General features: G+C 35.8%; 2 protein-coding genes across 11 annotated transcripts in view; both read right to left on the bottom strand.

Moving 5' to 3' along the window:
• The window catches only part of kidins220a (kinase D-interacting substrate 220a), a gene marked incomplete at its 5' end in the record, with an annotated part of 57,183 nt that extends 44,012 nt beyond the window's left edge, over positions 1 to 13,171 (bottom strand). For 4 of the 9 annotated variants that reach the window (XM_081393783.1, XM_081393788.1, XM_081393789.1 and 1 more), the window contains 11 exons: positions 342 to 440; positions 559 to 657; positions 870 to 968; positions 1,064 to 1,261; positions 1,496 to 1,594; positions 2,622 to 2,720; positions 2,895 to 2,993; positions 6,262 to 6,360; positions 7,806 to 7,904; positions 9,079 to 9,229; positions 12,971 to 13,162. In XM_081393783.1, coding sequence (XP_081249909.1) covers positions 342 to 440; positions 559 to 657; positions 870 to 968; positions 1,064 to 1,261; positions 1,496 to 1,594; positions 2,622 to 2,720; positions 2,895 to 2,993; positions 6,262 to 6,360; positions 7,806 to 7,904; positions 9,079 to 9,210 — 1,122 coding nt within the window. Of the gene's footprint in view, positions 1 to 341; positions 441 to 558; positions 658 to 869; positions 969 to 1,063; positions 1,262 to 1,495; positions 1,595 to 2,621; positions 2,721 to 2,894; positions 2,994 to 6,261; positions 6,361 to 7,805; positions 7,905 to 9,078; positions 9,295 to 11,315; positions 11,397 to 12,591 lie in introns of those variants that run through there. The other 5 variants (XM_081393786.1, XM_081393784.1, XM_081393785.1 and 2 more) reach the window with 5 other exon arrangements.
• A 418-nt stretch (positions 13,172 to 13,589) lies between these two features.
• The window catches only part of mboat2a (membrane bound O-acyltransferase domain containing 2a), a 58,034-nt gene continuing 52,130 nt past the window's right edge, over positions 13,590 to 19,493 (bottom strand). For both annotated transcript variants that reach the window (XM_081394528.1, XM_081394529.1), the window contains 2 exons: positions 18,148 to 18,299; positions 13,590 to 16,888 (listed from right to left, as the gene is read on the bottom strand). In XM_081394528.1, the coding sequence (XP_081250654.1) occupies positions 16,720 to 16,888; positions 18,148 to 18,299 (321 nt within the window). In that variant the 3' untranslated portion in view covers positions 13,590 to 16,719. The remainder of the gene's footprint in view (positions 16,889 to 18,147; positions 18,300 to 19,493) is intronic.

Raw genomic sequence — 19,493 nt, 5'->3', positions numbered from 1 at the left:
CAATTCTGACCCTACCATTTGAATGGCGCAGCAGAAATCGAGACCATTCTCTGTAAACCCTAGAGATAGTTGTGCATGAAAATCCCAGTAGTTCAGCAGTTTCTGAATGAATGTGGTATGGTTGTTGGTTGGACTGGTCTGAGTCACTTAAATCACGCTTCTTCCCCATTCTGACACTCAGTTTGAGATTTAGCACATCGTCTTGACCACGTCTACATGTCTAAATGCATTGAGTTGCTGCATTAGATATTCGTGTTAACGAGCAGTTGATAACCTAATAAAGTGGCCAGTGAGTGTATGTATACACACACTCACACACATACACACACACACACACTTACCTTGTCAACTGCTGACACTTTGGCTCCTTTGTCCAAGAGAAGCTCCACAATTTCCATGTTTCTCATCTTGGTGGCTTTTATGAGGGGAGTCTCTGCATCCTGACAAATTAATGTAAATAGAATTGAGTCTCTCTTTACAGTAAACAATTATTAGCACCATATTCATAATTTTCATTTAGGATTACAATACAAAATCCAAAAAGAATCAGGTCTTTACCTTAGTGTAGGCCTCAGTATCAGGGTTGCATTGCAGAATGTCTCGTACCATGGTTGCGTTACCTTTCTCGACAGCCCAGTACAGGGCAGTCTTACCATCCTATAATACAGAGCCAAAAAGAATCATATGACCCGGGTCATCGTGATAGCTACTTCCTTAATCACGTGGGATTAATAATACGTTTCTAATATGAGGTGAAAAGGACATTAAAACAAAGAGGCTGTTCTGTATAGATTAGAGTTTAGGACTTTATGCTGATGGATGCAGACGATTGAAATATTGAAGAGGTGGTGTGAGAGAGATGCAGTTACCTGGCCTTTGACATCAATATCAGCATATTTATTAAGCAAAGCTCGGACGATCTCCACATGACCTCCTCGGACGGCTCCGATAAGCACAGTATCACCACTCTGAGACATAAACAAGCACAAGACGAATGGGAATTTCAAGATGCCTGAAATACTAACACTCAAGGTTAAATGAGAAGCTCTACGAGAAGCTCTACCCGGTCAGGGATGTTGACATATGTGCCCGCGTCCAATAGATCTTGGACAATCTCAGTGTATCCCTCTATAGCAGAGATCATCAGTGCCGTGTTGCCATCTTTATCAGTCATATTCATGTTGGGGTTTCTCTTAAGCAGCTCCTTCACCACCTCAGTGAAACCACCACGCACCGCCACTATCAGTGCAGTCATCGAGTTCTAGAGGAGAGAGATTGAGATGGGATATAATTAACAATGCATATTTCAGTGACTTTATTACATCAGCATATTTGGTGCACCTGAAAAATGTCAAAACTCAATCTAACAAGCACAATGTGCACTGGCGTCTCACTGCATGAAGTTTCCTAGATTAATTGAGCCACGCACCTTACTCCTCTGCGTCTGTTACTATACAACCACCTAGAATTTCACTTCAAAACACAAAGTGCATACCGCTCCTTCCTGGTCCACATTGGCGCCGTTCTCCAGCAGGTGCATCACGCAGTCATAGTGGCCTTTCCTGGCGGCCCAGATCAGGGGTGTAGTGCCGTACTGACAACGACAACGAAAAACCACAATGAAATGTCTTAACAGATCTGATTAACAAGCTTAATGTTTTAAAGATTTTTTCCAAACTCTGCATGAGCCATTTTTTAAAGCCATACATAACTTGAATTCTATGAATTATTAATGTGGTGATTATTCGTTCACAGAATTCGAATCCTTGATTTACATAGAAGCAAATTAAATATATTACTTGGCATAATAACTGGTTAGTAAAAATAGAATAACTCATAAATGCAATTATTAAAAAGTGGTGCATTTTACTTTATCATGTTGCTTCTGTCATTAAAAGAAAACATTTTTGGCCATGAGATACAGTAATTTTAGTAAAATTTGCAATTCAATTCTACTAATATCAACTTCTATTCAATATTTAACAAGTGAAAATCAGTGTGAGAATCTTTTGTTGTTGTTGTTGTTGTTGTTGTTGTTGTTGTTGTTGCAATTCAACATCTATCTATAATTTAAAAATAAATAAATAAACAATATGGCACAATTTTGCAAAGTATTTACACTAATTCAAAATTTTGGATTTGGAAGTCTCTCATGCTCACCGATGATGCATTCATTTGATTTTTTTTTTAAAAATACAGTAAAAACAGTAATTTGTGAAATATTATTACAATTAAAATAAGCATTTTCTTTCTTAATATATTTAAAAAATGTATTTATTCCTGTGATGGCAAAGCTGAATTTTCAGCATCATTACTCCAGTCTTCAGTGTCACATGATCCTTCAGAAATCATTCTAATATCCTGATTTGATGCCCAAGAAACATTTCTTATTAATATCAATGTTGAAAACAGTTGTGCTGCTTCTTGTGGAAACCAAGAGTTCTTTATTTATTTTGTAAAAAAAAAAAAACCTGACTGACCTCAAACTTTTGAACGGTAGTGTATGGCATTTATTGTTTTCATGTGGAAACAGTTGACTTGGCATTTTTGTTCACTATCAGTGTTTATGAATCTCGTGAAAGCTCAAGTCAGCGTGTCAAGAGATGGGAGTGATAAAGCACCTTGTCAGAGCAGTTGACTTTAGCTCCATGCTGAAGCAGCAGCTGAACAATCTCCGCATGGCCTCTTCCTGCCGCCCATATGATGGGGTAAACACTGTACTACTGGGACAGACAAAAATCAATTACACACCGCAGAAAACACTCAAACCTAGAGATGAAATCTCATATAGGGCCACATTTTCACCCACACCTCAGACATCATCTCTGAGCATTTCTAAATGTACAATAAATGTTTAAAAGAGTTGTTACAGAACTGGAAAAGGCTGTGCGGACCTGTCCAGTGATGTTTGTATTTGCTCCCTTCTCCAGCAGTAGATGTGCCACCTCCACACGTCCCTTATACGCGGCCCACATGAGCGCACTCCAGCCCCCCTACACAAACATACCAAGGTCATTATATTCCCACATGATCGTCTTTAATACTAATCTCATAGTCACAGGACTATGTGGACAAACACATTTTCCCTGAGTCAGGGAGTGACTCAAACTACCGGCTGTCTCTTATCTTCCTTATTTGTTATTATAAGCTTTAGCTGCTTTCCCAGACAGCATTTATGGGCATCAGACACATTCAAACATTCCATTTCGAATGTTTAAATGTGCCTATGATGCTCAAAAATCTATATATAAAAAGGAACTACACACATAATTGCTAATCTTAAATACGGAGTTTCAGTGAGGTAGGAATTAAATGAATCCAGATAGGACAGTAAGATTAGGGCTTGGAATTTAACATTAGTGTAAATAATTATTAAAAATATTGAGCGATGAAAATGTACAAATTAATAAATAATATATAAATCCACAAAAAAAAAATGTAAAATTAAATTTGATTAATAAAATTTGTTAGTCAAAAATATTTAATTCATTTAATATTTAATAAAAAAAATGTAATAATTTAATTAAACTAATCTGATTCAGATGTGATCAATTCACAAATAATATTTTTTATTTGTATATGATGCAATTAAATTGGCATTTTACATAAATCATTCACTGATTAATTAATTTGAAATATAAGGTAACACTTTACAGCAGGGGTCGGCAAGTAACTTTGGCCGCGGGCCAATATTTTTTTTAGCCAGTAGATGGCGGGCCAGCTACACAGAGTAGGCCTATGGATACAAATTAAATACTCTTATATAGGCCTATAATTGCGGAATATGATGGGTCCGTCACCGTCCGTGGATCATTCATTCAATCGTTTTTTTTTTTTTTTCAAATTAAAACCAAAAATAAAAAGATGAAAAACGACTTGTTTTTCCATTATTTATTTCCTAAACTGAAATGAAAAAAAAAAAAATAAGGACGGGTTTTCTGATTTTCTGATTGTGCTCAGATCAAAAATAGAAAAAATGAATTACTGGATTAGACAAATTTAAATTTTGATTTTTAAGTTTTAATTTAACACCTTATGCATATATCAAGGAAACCATTTTAAACAGATCAAGTAGGCTACTATTGTGGTAACATATTACAGCCATTTTAATAAAGGTGTGAATAGCAATCATGCCTCATTCCGTACAGTCCGACTTTTGAACTTTATTCCTTTTTTATTATTATTATTTATTCGGGGACACACACATACACACCTAAGGTTTAAGGAGGTCTGCGTGGGACTGTTTTTTTTTCGTCCCGCTCCCACAAGGTTCTATTCAGCAACCGCTTAAAATACACTCGGTGTTCACCCGCTTTATTTCCCGACCTGACGGGTCCACAAAATTTAGATCTCGTTTCCATAATCTCACATTCAAATGTCTCTAATGGAAAGAAGGAGATTGGAGTAGCCTATAATAATTATAAATGCTATACAAAAATTGTGTTCGTGTCAGTATAAATATTAGGCTATTTTAACATTGTACTGTCAGCAGAGAAAAAAAAAGTCACAGAAAAAAAATATGAAATATAAATAACATGAATTAAATAGGACAAAGCCTATCACTCAAGTTTCTAAGCAACATAAACGAAAAACATATTGCCCTACTGACGAAATGAAGTAGGCTATTTTCTGTCGAACTATTTCAAACATCCTTGCAAAAAAAGAATGTTGTTGACTGACAATGGTTTCAGTACCAAACAGCTCCTCAGAGATAGGTGTACAGGCGGTCAGAATTAAGTGCGGATACGCTGTCAAAAGATGTCGGGAGTTGGCTATTGTCAGTCAGACCGCACGCTCCGTCCAAAGTACACCAGAGTTCTGACCGCTACCGTCTTTTGACGCGCGAATGGACACAAAGTGGTCAAGCGTATAACTAGACGCGGCAGGCGCGAATTTGACGCGCTATTCGCGTCCGTTGTGAACGCACAGTTATACTTTAAAATGTAATCCTGCACCGCATGATTCCCTATGGGCGTTTCACACAGTATGCGGCGGTGAAATCGCCGCGCGACTACGGCTTTTCTCAAGTAGTGGAAGAGTTTTGTACAGCATTTAGGACTGCCAAAATAATCCGGCGGGCCAGAAAATATTGCTGACGGGCCAGTTTTGGCCCGCGGGCCGCCAGTTGCCGTTCCCTGCTTTACAGTAAGGTCTTATTTGCTAACATTAGTTAATGCATTAGTTAGCAAACTAATTATGAGCAATATATTATTACAGCACTTATTAAGCTTTATTAATGTTAGTTGTGTCGTTTGATGGTTGTGTAATGCTGTTGAGATGTTGAGTCTGTAAAGCACTTTGGTCAACTCGTGTTGTTTTTAAATGTGCTTTAGAAATAAATTATTGATTGATTAGTTTATAAAAATACAATTGCTCATCGTTTAGTCACACTAGCTCAGAGCATTACCTAATGTTAGCAAATAGAACTTTTGATTTTAAAATGTATAAGTAAATGTAAAAATGAACACTAACCGAGTTAGTTACTGTAGTTCTTGTTACCTAATGCAGCTAACGTTAACAAAGGAAATCTTATTGTAATGTGCTACCGAATATAATACAATTAATTTATTTAAAATTGATTGACAACCTAGCCTGGGTTTCCCCATAATGCCTTGCTCGCAGCGCGATTTTATTCACGCTGCTAGGCAGTCTGGACACCATGGACCAAATTTTCCCCTGAAAAAGGGAACCAATCACAGAACGGGGAGGGAGCAGCAAGACGATGACGACACCGAAGCAGTTTGTTTATATCTATGGATCCAACATGGCATCAGACTCGACGTTACCTTCTACCCTCATGTTTATCTTGCACAAACGGTAATATTCGCTAAACGCCATCGTGTACAAATAAATCTTTGACCCATCGTCTTTTTCCTCATCGAATTTCTGTCACTCTACATACGTCATCTGGTATAATTGAATCGATTGGCTATGAGCTACATACAGGCGCATTTGATAGACATTCATAGCGCCCAATAAACGGCTCTGGGCATTCGTAAACCACGCCTCAAATACGAGAAAATGAACACGTGGTTCCCAGACCAAGTCTCAAATGAGACTTGGTCTGACGTTAGCCAGGCTATTGACAACCTTAATTTTGACAAAAATATACAGCAAAACTAAACAAAAAAAACAAACAAAAACACTAAAACAATTTTCAAGGAGTTGAAGATAGACATCATTCACAATGATAAGAGCAACTGTTGATTTAAGTATAATTACCTTCTTTAAGGCATCCCATGTCTTTATTCTGTGTCTTACCATGTCTCGATGCTCCACGTTGGCATTGTTCTCCAGGAGTTCCTTCACCACTCCAGTGTGTCCCTCTTTAGCAGCTGAAATCAGTGCGGTCCAGCAATCCTAAGACAAGTGGAAAAAACTGCTTATTTAATTACATGGACATCTAAAGATCCTGAGTTTAGAAGATGTCTGTAGAGTTTCAGATCATACCAGCTGGTCATACCAGGTGGTCATAGTAAAGATTCTTCGCCTGTCACCAGAAAGGTTATATACTATACTGTGTATATGCTGGTGTGAGAAGCTCAAAGTGTTTGTGCCTGTAAACGTCGTCATCTAGTCATTTTCAAAATGACAGTGCAGGGTACCAATTATTTAGATTCTACGGCCCACCCACACCTATGAAATCATACATCTGGTTAAAGAACTGTAGCCACTCAGACATTAGCCATGTTTCCATCCACATATGTTTGTGTGAATTTTGGGATATCGTATTTTAAAAAAAAATAAAAAGCTGGATGGATATGCTAAGATGTGCATGAATTCTAAAATTGAGCATAAAAAAAAAATGTATGCACTCAATTGAGTCAGATACATTTTTTTATACAATAAGACGAAATGCGATAACCTGGAAACATTTAAAGAAAAAATATATAATAATAAAAAAAAATAACTTTTCGTGACCGTCTCAACAGTGGATGTGATTGGATAACTGTATGCACAGCATCTCAAATGTTTTTTTTTAGTTATTCTGATAGATTCAGATTCAGATTATTTTATTTAATGCCATGTCAGCACTCAAAGCTATTTTCATGGCAAAAATACAATTACAAAAATATCATATAAATACAATAAAAAACAAAACAATTAAACACAGCAAGTCATATTATATGAGATTTTTTAAATTAACACATGATAAAAATTCCAAAACCTTTTCAGGCATAATCTCATTAAATATGTCCTTAAGTGAAGTTATTCTGATATACCTGAGCTAAAGTCTGATCAAAATGATCAGACTTTAGCTGAATGATTTGGTTTGAATGAAATGAATGAAATGATTTGGTTTGGATTTGGATTTAGATGACCTCCCACAACGGTCTCCCATGATTGCCTTCACAAACGTCAGGCAAGATAACATGACAGCATTTATTGGTTTTTGTCTGATTGCTCTGATGCACAAGTCATTTATGATGATGTCAGATAAAAGAGCCACAGTGGCTTCCCTGATTTTTATTACATATATTTTTGTTCCAATTTCCCAGGAAGTGCCCATTTCATTTTCTTGAACACATGGGATGGAAACGCTGGTTTGTTTGCAAATGTTTTATGCGATATTCAACTTTTGTGCATAAATTAAATTCGCAACTTTGTATGGAAACGTAACTACTGACTCATTGACTCTCTTGCAAAAGAGTGCAGTCAGGTGTGACAGACAATCTTTACTTGATGAAGTCATGCCATTCTGTTCCAAAAACAAGTGCAAGTTTATGTTTTGCCTAAATTATATCTCATGTTGTCGTATCTCTCTGCTGTGTGTGTTTTGTGTTCAAATGTGAAGAACTACTCACAATATCATCCAAATTTACGTTTGCTCCCCTCCGGATGAGCTCCTGCACGATCTCTAGACTGCCCTGCTCTGACGCCACCATGAGAGCAGTCTGGCCGTTCTACAGCAGAAGACAACGACTTAGAACATATCAGTAATGGACAAGCAAATTTAAAAGAAATATTCAGAGTAAGTTTCATCCTAATGTTTATGCACCACATGTTTGGCATTGTGTCAGTTATCAAGGACAATAGTTTCAATTCATTCCTCATTGTGCAGAAATGAACAAGAAACATGTTTACAGTAAATACACTGTTTCCACAGTTTAACCATAACATTTAAACATTACACATAGCATGATACTGGTGTGACAGAACCCATTAAACAGAACTGTCTGTGCAGAGTTCAAAGTTTTCCCAAGTTTTCAGTTTCACATTTTATTCAGGTAGATTGCTTGTAGTCTAAACAACAAAAAAGTATCCTTATGTGGTCTGTACGTTGTGCTGTAAAATACAATTATTATTTTTCATAACTTAATTTTTAGCGCTTCAAATCAATACAGCAAATCATTATATGTGTGTGTGTGTGTTAAGACCTCCAATGCAAAAGCTTCTAAAAGCCACCTCTGTCAAAAATGAGATAATAATATTGAGTGAATGCTCTCCGCACATAGTGAACGTTCATGAAATACTTTCACTTCAAAATCACTAAATCCCAGCCTCAGCCCATTCAGAAATGCCGGTACTTAGGTAGAAACCTATACATAGGAGCCTGATAAAAGTGTTAATATTAAACAAAAACTTTAGATGGTCTTAGAGGCTTTTTCATCTGAAGTCTTCATATATATATATATATATATGTATATGAAGACTTCAGATGAAAAAGCCTCTAAGACTATCTAAAATTTTATATATATATATGTGTATATATTTTATATATATAAGTGTGTGTGTGTGTGTGTGTGTGTGTGTGTGTGTGTGTGTGTGTGTGTGTGTGTGTGTGTGTGTGTGTGTGTATTTACATCACTTTTAAAATCAGAAAGTATGAAATCAGTTACAATTTTCCCTCAAAATCAGGAAAAACCTTTCATATGGGCCATTTACAACATTATATATGGTGAATGAGCAAATACGTGAGTGGTAAAGTAATGATTCCAAAGCTTTAAACTGTCTCATGTGAGTTCAGCACTATGGCGAAAACAAATTCAAACAAATATATTTTCATGTATATTTAACGAACACCAAGGTAAGTTACAAAAAGTAAGAAGTGATATTCAAGGGTTCCTGTACACTCACTTCACTTCTGGTGTCCACCTCTCTGTACTTGTCCAGATAAGCTTTGATGGCCGAAAGGTTCTCCTCTTCCACGTAACTGAACAGACTCTGAATGGTCAGGGAACTCATCTTCAGAGAGGTGCTCGCATCCATGGCTGTACTGGGAGCTCCACTGGAGAACGTGGAAAAGAGCAGGAGAGATACATCATTAAAGGAAAATCTCCTCTGTTCAGCCATTATAAAAGACAGGCTTCTCCTCCTGAAGCAGAGCAAATGTGGAACAACAAGAAGACACACAGTAACAAGCCCAGTCTTGCTGGATTGCACAAACCATTCGAGTTAATGATGAACCGCATGTCAACTGAACAGACAGTAGGCGACTATCTTATCAATATCGATTAGGATAAAGCCCGAATGATGCGAAGTTAAAAAGCCTCTAATGCTGTCTGAGCAATAAACAGGGACTACTATACCAATATTCTTTGGGCTTATTATCAGCGCACTACTGCCTACACACACAAAACCTTTTCCTAAAGCTTATACGAAGTTGTTATTCTGAAGAATGAAGGAAGTAGTTCAAGCCTCTTAATGGTCCTTAGAAGGAAAAGAAACAAAGTTTGAGGATATTAACAAGGCTTAACTTTGGCCTCAGAAATGCACACTGTATTCCAAGTCCATTCATTAAAACACAACAAGCACACTTCTGTGGAAGAATTTGTGCTCTATATCACTCATCAATCTTCACTGTGTGGAAGGAGGAAAAAAAAAAGTAACATATGAAATTATGCGAGCTAGTTTAAACAGTGGATTCAAAAAGTAGGGTAAGATGGGGGACGATGCCATTAATGTAAAATGATAAATCAAATATTCTCTGTTTTCCAATATTTATTCTCATATTCATGCATTTTGACAATTTACTTGAATAACTGAAATTGAGTCAAAGAGATGCACCTGAATTACACAACATAACTCTAAATAATGATAAAACATTATTATTATTTTTAATTAGCATATAATTAACTGAATTTGAATGATTATTACATAAAATAAAAACACTTGCACAAACCAATTTTCAGGGAGTCGTCTTACCCATATAATCTAACTTTTCACAATACAATCAAAACATTTTATCATAAAAATCTAAATTAAGGATGGTATACACAAAATCCTTCATTAACAAATCAACAAATAAATATATTTCATTTCAATTTAACCTCAAAACATATTATTGATGATTTAATTATTTAATATTGATAAGCAAATAAAAAGAAACATTTTTAAAGTAACCAGAACAATTATAAAAGCATAACCATTCAATAAATGCATTGAGATTTAGTGATATTTATGGTCGAGAAGAAAAATGTATGGTAGGAGAGCACCTTACACTTTCTTACTCTTTTTGGACATCTAAGTCACACTTAAAACTGTATGTATTTTGCAATTATTTACATTCAAATGGTGTCAAAAAAACCTTTTTAGACAATGTATGACATCAGCTTCACACACACACACAACAAAGCAGCATCCATACACTTTGTATTAATTTCAAATCCTTTTTTTTTTTTAAACCAAACAAAAATGTTTGTCTCCTAAATCTTAAATGACTAAGTTTGATGTTGCTATATATAGCAAAGCCATTCATATATTTTAAACGTTTTGTCCAAACACTTTCAGAGGCAGTAATTTAAACAGATCTAAATGTTAAGTTTTACTATAACATGAGCATGAATCACTATAATAAAGCTTACAAACAAAGTAAATGAGGCCAAAAGCGTGTACTTTTTTCCAGGGTCATTTTGCCAACTCAGCAGCCCCGGTACAACCCATCAAAGATGAAAGCCGGACACCATAAGCCACTTCCAGCTGACAACATGCCAGGCATCATAATAGGTTAAAAACACCCAGCGGGGCCTCAGTGCCAAAAATCCACTTAGTTACAGAAGATACAAGTCCTATCGACAAACTTAAATTTCAAAAGGTGAGATACGGTATTGCAAAGAATCATTTTCCATCAGCCTTTGTTCATCTCTGAACTGCTGACACACCCTTGAAAGCATCCCAGCTGTCCTCCTGAGACATCACACAATGAAGAGAGCCAATCACGGAGAGCCCCTCAGCCAAATATTGACAGGGCAATGTTCACCCCCTCTCCCCAGCCCACAAAGACGAGTGAAGATAACCCATTCCTAAAAGATAACCCAAATACTATGCTTTCATTCAACTTTATTCTTCACACTTCACAGAATATGCAAACTCACCTTGAGCCAAAGTCCCTGTGAGAGGAGTTTAAAAGCCTGTCTATCCTTGTGCTGTTGATACTCCACTCACGCTGTCACTCAGACTGTGTAGTGTACTAACAAGCCGTCCAGGGCTCTGCCTGTCACTCCAGGCACTCATGAATAATGCATGAGGAAGTGTGATGCCCCACCTCTCTTTGGAGAGACGCCCAATGCACACACGTGCAGTGAATCCTACTAGTCAAGCTTGACTCATGAATATTAATGAAGTCTGATGTTATGAGTAAGCCTCCTGAAGGGTCCAGCTCACATGTAATTAATATTAATGAGACACGCCTTTGCTCAAGGGTGGGTGTTAGCATACAGGATTTATGAAAGAAATAGTAATTTTTATATTTAGAGAGTAAGTTTATATATTTAGAGATTGCCATGGTGCTGATTACTTCCCTCTGATGTGAAATCCATATGTGCTCCCAGTCCATTGACTTTTAACAAACATTTATACATAACTAGTTTATATATATATATATATATATATATATATATATATATATATATATATATATATATATATATAACTAGTTATGTATAAATGTTTGTTAAAAGTCAATGGACTGGGAGCACATATGGATTTCACATCAGAGGGAAGTAATCAGCACCATGGCAATCTCTAAATATATAAACTATAAACTATAAAATCCATATGTGCTCCCAGTCCATTGACTTTTAACAAACATTTATACATAACTAGTTATATATATATATATATATATATATATATATATATATATATATATATATATATATATAAAACTAGTCATGTATAAATGTTTGTTAAAAGTCAATGGACTGGGAGCACATATGGATTTCACATCAGAGGGAAGTAATCAGCACCATGGCAATCTCTAAATATATAAACTGAGTTCTTATAATAGACATGATCTCTAACCATAAAGTCAACAACCCATTAGAGAGAGACAAAGATGCTGGGTGACCATATGAAATTAACTGTAGCATTTTTAGACTGGCCTATAATATGAGTAACCTTTTTTACAGTTTTATTTTGCAATATGAATGATTCTTTTTGTTGTTTAAATACCTTATTCAAAACTGATTTTGAAACAATAAATATTCATTAGAATTCAACATTTAAATTGATTACTTATTTTCCCCAATTGATTTTAAAGAGAGAAAGCAAAATAATAGAATTATGTTTGTTTTATATACATACACATATGTTCATTGTTTAACAAAGAAAAAAACACCCCTGGAATTCCCTGGGGGTTCAGTTACTCACTCCTGGTTTGGGAATCACTGGCTCCGTTTCCATAGTGTGGCACAACGGCACAGTGGTAAACAAGTTTACACGAGCACCGTGAAAAACAACTTTTGAAGCAGCTCAAACGGGTTTGCCCACTGTCTTAAAGGTGTAATGAGTATCATACCATACTTTTCTGAAACTGACAGCAGCACTGGAAATTAAAATGACGACTATTCATGCACAAGTGCTCACAAACAAACATTATATAGGCTACACACTGCAACCAAAACTGGAGTGAAGAGCACGTGTCCTGACAGCTGTAGCTCAACTGTGTACAGCCACTGTTCTCTCTTGTAACAATGTTACAAAGCTACTTCGTCGCATTTAAAAAGAATATAAACTTACTTTGACTCACGTGAAAATAACAAAATAGTTGACAAGAGCTCACGTTTAAAAAAAAAAAAAAAAAAAAAAAAAACACATCTGTTTGTTTCAGAAGTCCAAACCGTAAATTATCTTACATCTCCCTGCAAGAAGGTCCAATTAAATTCGATATAATTCACATAACTCTGTTGTTTTCCATAATCTTGCGTTTCACCACAGCCATTTTGTGGCAACACGGGGGTGTAGATGAAATTAAAATTAACTAGACATGTCCACGCCCACTGTGCACAAAACACGCCCACTGACCGCAGGACACAAGAGACGCCCATATTTATTTGTCTGTTTCTAATTTGACGATAGATAGATAGATAGATAGATAGATAGATAGATAGATAGATAGATAGATAGATAGATAGATAGATAGATAGATAGATAGATAGATAGATAGATAGGATTTACAGACAGACAGATATATAGTCAGACAGACAGCCAGACAAGACAGATCGATAAAAAACCCATCCTTCCATCCATCCATCTTCCTTCCATCCATCCATCCATGGTATGATTCTTTTTAAAATATGCATTCAATGTCATATTACTGTGGTAAACCAATCACCTATAAGAAAACCAAAAACACTGAGATGAATACCAAGAAGGAAAATATGTTTTATTTGTTTTGTGTTTGTCATCATGGTACTGGAATTATTTTTTCATGTCAAGACCTTTGTTTAAAGGAAAAATCGTTTTGCTTGGTACAACTTGGAGCACTCATTTCATCAAACAATTCAAATACTGGGTATCACATCTCAATTAATGAGTATTACAGAAATAAATGGAGATAGTGATTTTTTTCCCCTCTGGACGATTCTCTAAAAATTGTTTTATAATGTATATTGGTAAATTTATTTATATTGAAATAGCTAACATATTAGGTATTACTTTTCCTTTATCTCTCCACAAACTTACAACATTTCATTAACATCCTTAGTTTTGCTGTACACTGTCAGGTTATGTAACCAGTCAGTAAAGGAATTACAATGGAAAAGTTAATTCTGCAATTATCTGGAAAACTTCAGCTTCGGTTTGCATGTTCACTAAGGGCCACAATCACACATTTTTGAATGACCACTAGAGACTAACAAGACAATGACAAACAACAGAGCTGAGGTGACTGGTGGACAACAAATGCACGGTTTTAAAAAGCATTACAGTAGTTTACAGTTTCACACAGCTTTGGGTCATTCTTTGCAAAATCAGTAGTTACAAACGGTATGAAAATGACTGAACCAACATTTTACAGATAACTGTGCCCTCACTATTACTAGGGCCTTAACAGAATCAAGATGTTGATTATCTGTATTTAGATGAACAATATCTGAACAAAGGGACAATGTTTACACATAAACAGCAATGAACACACATTTAACATCATTCTATGGATGGAGCATGTTTACATAAAATAAGCCTATAACACTGGAACACCATCCTGATTTTCCTTTGTTGCTACAATGAATGTAACATTTTGGGCAAATTCATCCGTTTAACTTCTATTAATCACATACTCTAACCGTTGAGTAGCACTGAGGTTTCTTGCATTGCTTCGGCAGTTTTTCTACTTTAGCACAACCCCGACTTATTCCCTACCAAAAGTGCAAATAGGGAGAGAGTGAAAAATAATTCCTCCCAAAATATCAGTAGGTAAAAATAATGTCAGTTTAAGACCAAATAAATCACTGTTTTCTTTTTTCTTTTTTTTGTACAAACCTCTCACCCTGTTGTAAACCCGTACAAATAAAGTGATTTTTTGTGCACCTCATGTGATTTGGCACTTTGGACATTTGAAGCAAGTTTTGCATTGAGGTGCTAGTTAGTACGCTGGTTACTGAGGGACATATTGCCTTGGGGCAGTTAAAACAAATAAGAAAATTATTTAAGAAAAAGAGACAAATTATACAGTATATAACTGTGTACAGTCATGCATTTTCCTGCTTTGAAAGGATATGTATTGTGAAAAGCGCTGCACAAATAAATTGAATTGTGAATTGAACTGTTACCAGCAGCCATTCCAGGAGAGTTGCAGATTTATTAATCTTCCGATTCGCAGTTGCTAAAATTTGTTGGTACTGGTTCTGTAATGCATCACGGTTTTACATGTCTGGAGTCTAAATACGATAAGACTTTAGAGAAGTGTGCTTACGAAACCACAGGGGGCTGGTTCAGAGCGTTTTCTCCAAATGGAGGCTGGTCAACTTCACGCCCAAGAATGACTGTTTCCAACTGAACTGGCTTAGTTAACATGAATACAGTGACACTCACTTTGGTAAACGCTTTAGTCCCTTCAGCCCTTCATTACCAAATAAAAAAAACTAACATGTAGAGTCGCTCTGACCAAGGGCTAAAACCTTTGGTATGAAATAAACACAACAACATAATTATCCAAAAGTATATTCTGGGTGAAATATGAAAAAGTCGGATTTTTCCAGACACTTGGATCAAATGAGCAAAGTTCTCTGAGACCTTTTAGGGGGTCAAAGTTCAAGAAATATCCTTATGATATCATAAAATGTACAGGTTTCTTTAGGGCCCAAGAGTACAGACGGATTCATTGGAGAAAAAAAAATAGATTTTGAATAGTTGAAACTGCATGTATTAAAGGGAAAGTTCACCCAAAAATGAAAATTTTAATCAAGATATTTTGAAAAGTATGGGTAACCAAAAGGTTGATGGACCCAATTGACTTTCAGTTTTTTTTTCTCTCTCTCTCTCTCTCTCTCCCAATTTGAGTGTGAGTAAATGATGATGATTTTCATTTTTGGGTGAACTAACCCTTTAACATGCACCCATTGTAAAGATACAGGTTATTGCACTTACCATATATGTCTGTAACATAAAAAAAAACATGCTGAGATATTGAGTAATGTTACAGTAGAAACATAGATGGTAGAGAAACATCTGGTCATTTGTCATGGTCTAAAACGAGACCTGTGTGCCCTGAGGAAACCTACCACCCATTAAAAAAAAAACAGCATTGATACAACCCTTAAATGCAACCAAAAGCCCTTAATAAAAAATAAAATAAAATAAACAAGAATCACTGACAAAAACAAATTTCCAAATGAAGATACTCCCTTAAGGTTGACCCTTGTTCCCAAAGAAAGCAGCAGATATGAACCTACTAGAAAACCAGAGAAAGAACAAAGAATAAAGATGAAACAATGGCAAAATATAGGAACTTAAGGCCTGCAAGTTTGGCAACACACGACTGGACTTTTTTCTTTACCGCACACATTTCCTTTGAGAAGAACTAAAACAGAACAGAGGTTACTTTGTTTAACTGACAATGGCAGAAATCCTCTCAAGGTACCGTGGAAGCTGGTTCCAGTGCTAGACTTCCTGCACTAATGTAGTGAAGCTATAAGCCAACAATGACTGGTCCGTTCCTATGTAACACGATCCCCATACGAGGCTTCTGGAGCTAAATACACGAAGGGTTTAAGGCAACTTCAGATTAACTGACACATAAGTCAATTATATACCATATTCTAGAATCAATCACCCCATTTTCATACAATCCTATGAAGATTTCCTATTTAAAACCAAAACGAGACCAACTCCAACAGGGCAACTATGGGGAAACCGTCTCTTTTCTCTGTATTGTTGCTGGAGTTTATGCCTTGTTAATGTCACTGTCAGTGTCGTTTGGATCTGAGGGAGGAAATGGCCGCTCTGTGTCTCTCAGTGTTGATATCAGAGTTCCTCACAACGCAGCCCGTCCTGCCCTCATGTGGCTTTCTGCTTCTGGTTGCAGTTGTTGTCAGGAGAGGAGAGACAGTTCTGTTCGCTGGCCTGAAAGCTGACCGGCTCTTCCTGTTGTTTCCTGCGTCTGGACTTCACAGGTAAAACCAGCGCCAGCAACACGCAGATCAGGTGAATGCAGCAGTACCATGAGCTGAAAACGGGGAAATGACAGTAAGCACGTTAGGAATTTTAGTTATGTGATTTTGTCATTTATTGATTATACTTTTGATGCTTAGTACATAGGACAGGTAGTTTTACAAAAATATTTCAATTAAGTGTAAGACATTTACCACTCATAGATTTGAATGAATAAAAAATAAATAAAAAAATCTGAAAATGTTATATAATATATAATTTATTTTAATTAAAATAAATAGAATATTATTATTTTGAACTACAATTTTCCAGCAAAAATAACTAAACTTCTTTAAATGGTACATTTTTGAAAAAAAAAAGACAAAAATAATGATCGATGAAATAAAATTATTTATTTCTTATTGATAAACAAGAAAAATGTATAGATATTTACAATAAATTTACTGCAGAACAAGTTTATTGCACTGATAAAGTCTGGATGACAAAATAAATAATAAATTATAATAATAAAGAATGTGTTGTAAACTATAAGCTACATGATTATTTTGAGGAGGAAACAAAAAAAAGTCGTGCAATCTTCTAACATTAGGTTTAATATAATATATTGTAATATAATAATATGTGTGCTTTATATAACATTTGTTTTATAAATTCAAAAACTTTTGCGAGTACACAAATTAAGATGAAATCTAAGCTTTATACACGAGGCCTCCCATCTTTATGCAGTCGGCTATATAACTTTCCAATAGGATCTTGGATTTCCAAGTGTTGTTGTCACTGAGATGAACGGGTCTCCCACAGCCTTCAATCAGATCTGCAGTGGCCAGTCACCAATCTCTTGACCTAATTCTGGCTCTTTAATGAAAATGCTTTATGTGTTCTTCAGGCAGACTCATTTAACAGCCCTGCTCCAACAAATGACCATCATAGATTTCATTTATCTCGGCAGAAGCTGTGAAATACACGGTCTTCCGCTAGCTCATAAAGTGTCACCAGACTCTGCCGTAAAGCCGTCTAATGAATGAGGCAAGACTGCGGCGGGGAGAGATAAAATCAGCCTCTCATTTTTACCCGTCAGCTTCACGTCTTCCGCTAATAAGTGGCTCAGTGGTGCAGTTGGGTTTACAATGACTCCCTGACCTGCTCTCTAAAGCATTTCACTTCTTTATTAAAGATTTATCACTCATAAACAAACAGGAAGAGCCTGTTGCATATCGCTTATCAGTCAGACGAGGTGAATCTTTAACGGCAGGGGTTGGAGACATCATGACCTGCCCTGGAGTGCACACATAATGGTGTAAATGCATTACTGACCTATAAAACTTCAGTGAAGGCCCTACTGCCAGCAGTACAAATGGCACAACAGTGTAACAAACGGCGATCTGCGTGCTGAACCACGTGATCACGTCATAGATGAGCTTGAGTGTGTCTGAGCCCAGGAAGTGTTGCCTCACATTGTGTCTTACCTGAGGAAAAAAAAGAGGAAATATTGTAACTTTAAAATGTTCAAAAGATTATGGAGGACTAAAAACAATGATCCTTTAACACATTTCAAACATAGATGATCATATATTTTAAAAATAACCATCAAGTTATCAATCAAAAAAGTTCAAAAGCATTAAAGATATTGGAATATTTCTGTACATGTGTAATTAGAATATTCCATATAGACTGGCATGCACATTCTTTTCTTGATTTATTGGTTTGTTTGTTTTTTAATGTTTATTAAGGAAAAATATTCACTCCAAAGATGTTTCTTTTGTTGCTTAACGTTTTACAACTGACTGTATTATGTAGCACCGAGATTCCCTTTCATTTTGACATGTTCAGATATAAATAAATGGTGGATCTGAATAAGGTATTTATTTGACACAGAATTAACAAAAAAATATATATATATTTAATTGATCAAGAGTGACAGAGAAGACATTAATAATTTCAAAAAAATGCTGTTCGTTTGAACTTTTGATTAATAAAGAATCCTGAACAAAATATATATCATGGCTTGCACAAAAATATTAAGCAGCACAACTGTTTTCAACATTGATGATAATAAGAAATGTTTCTTGAGCAGCAAATCAGCATATTAGAATGATTTCTGAATGATCATGTGACTCTGAAGACTGTAATGATGCTGAAAATTCAGCTTTGCCATCACAGGAATGAATCGCCATTTACAGTAAATTAAACTAGAAAAGAGTCATTTTAAATTGTAATAGTATTTAATTGCAATATCACCCTAAACTTACTGACCTCAAACAGCTCTCTTATTCATATTTCTAGAAACTGGAATATTTGTTTAGATGGGTTATGAAAGTAGATTACAGTATATATTCAGAAAATTTTGATTAATGTAAGATATTCTTAACTCATGTACAATAAGCGCAGTCATTTTTTTACCTGTGGATTTGGAAATTATTATTCGAGTTTGAAAAGTGTTCTGTACCCAACAGTGTATCTCGCAGGCAATGCCGTGGGCTAAAATAGTTTACATTCAGAGTAGTATTTTAAGATGGACTCCTGCAAGTAAGTGACCTACTTTTTTCTTTAGTTGGAGAGGCCTTGATCATTACACTGTGACAGAGGAATCGTAGTTTTATGCAGCACGGCTAGATGAATAATAACCCTGACTGAGCGCGTACAGTCTTTTTACGGCCCAT

Source organism: Scardinius erythrophthalmus (assembly GCF_964197995.2).
Source record: "Scardinius erythrophthalmus genome assembly, chromosome: 19".
Classification (NCBI taxonomy): Eukaryota; Metazoa; Chordata; class Actinopteri; order Cypriniformes; family Leuciscidae; genus Scardinius; species Scardinius erythrophthalmus.
This window is presented reverse-complemented; position numbering and strand designations above follow the sequence as displayed.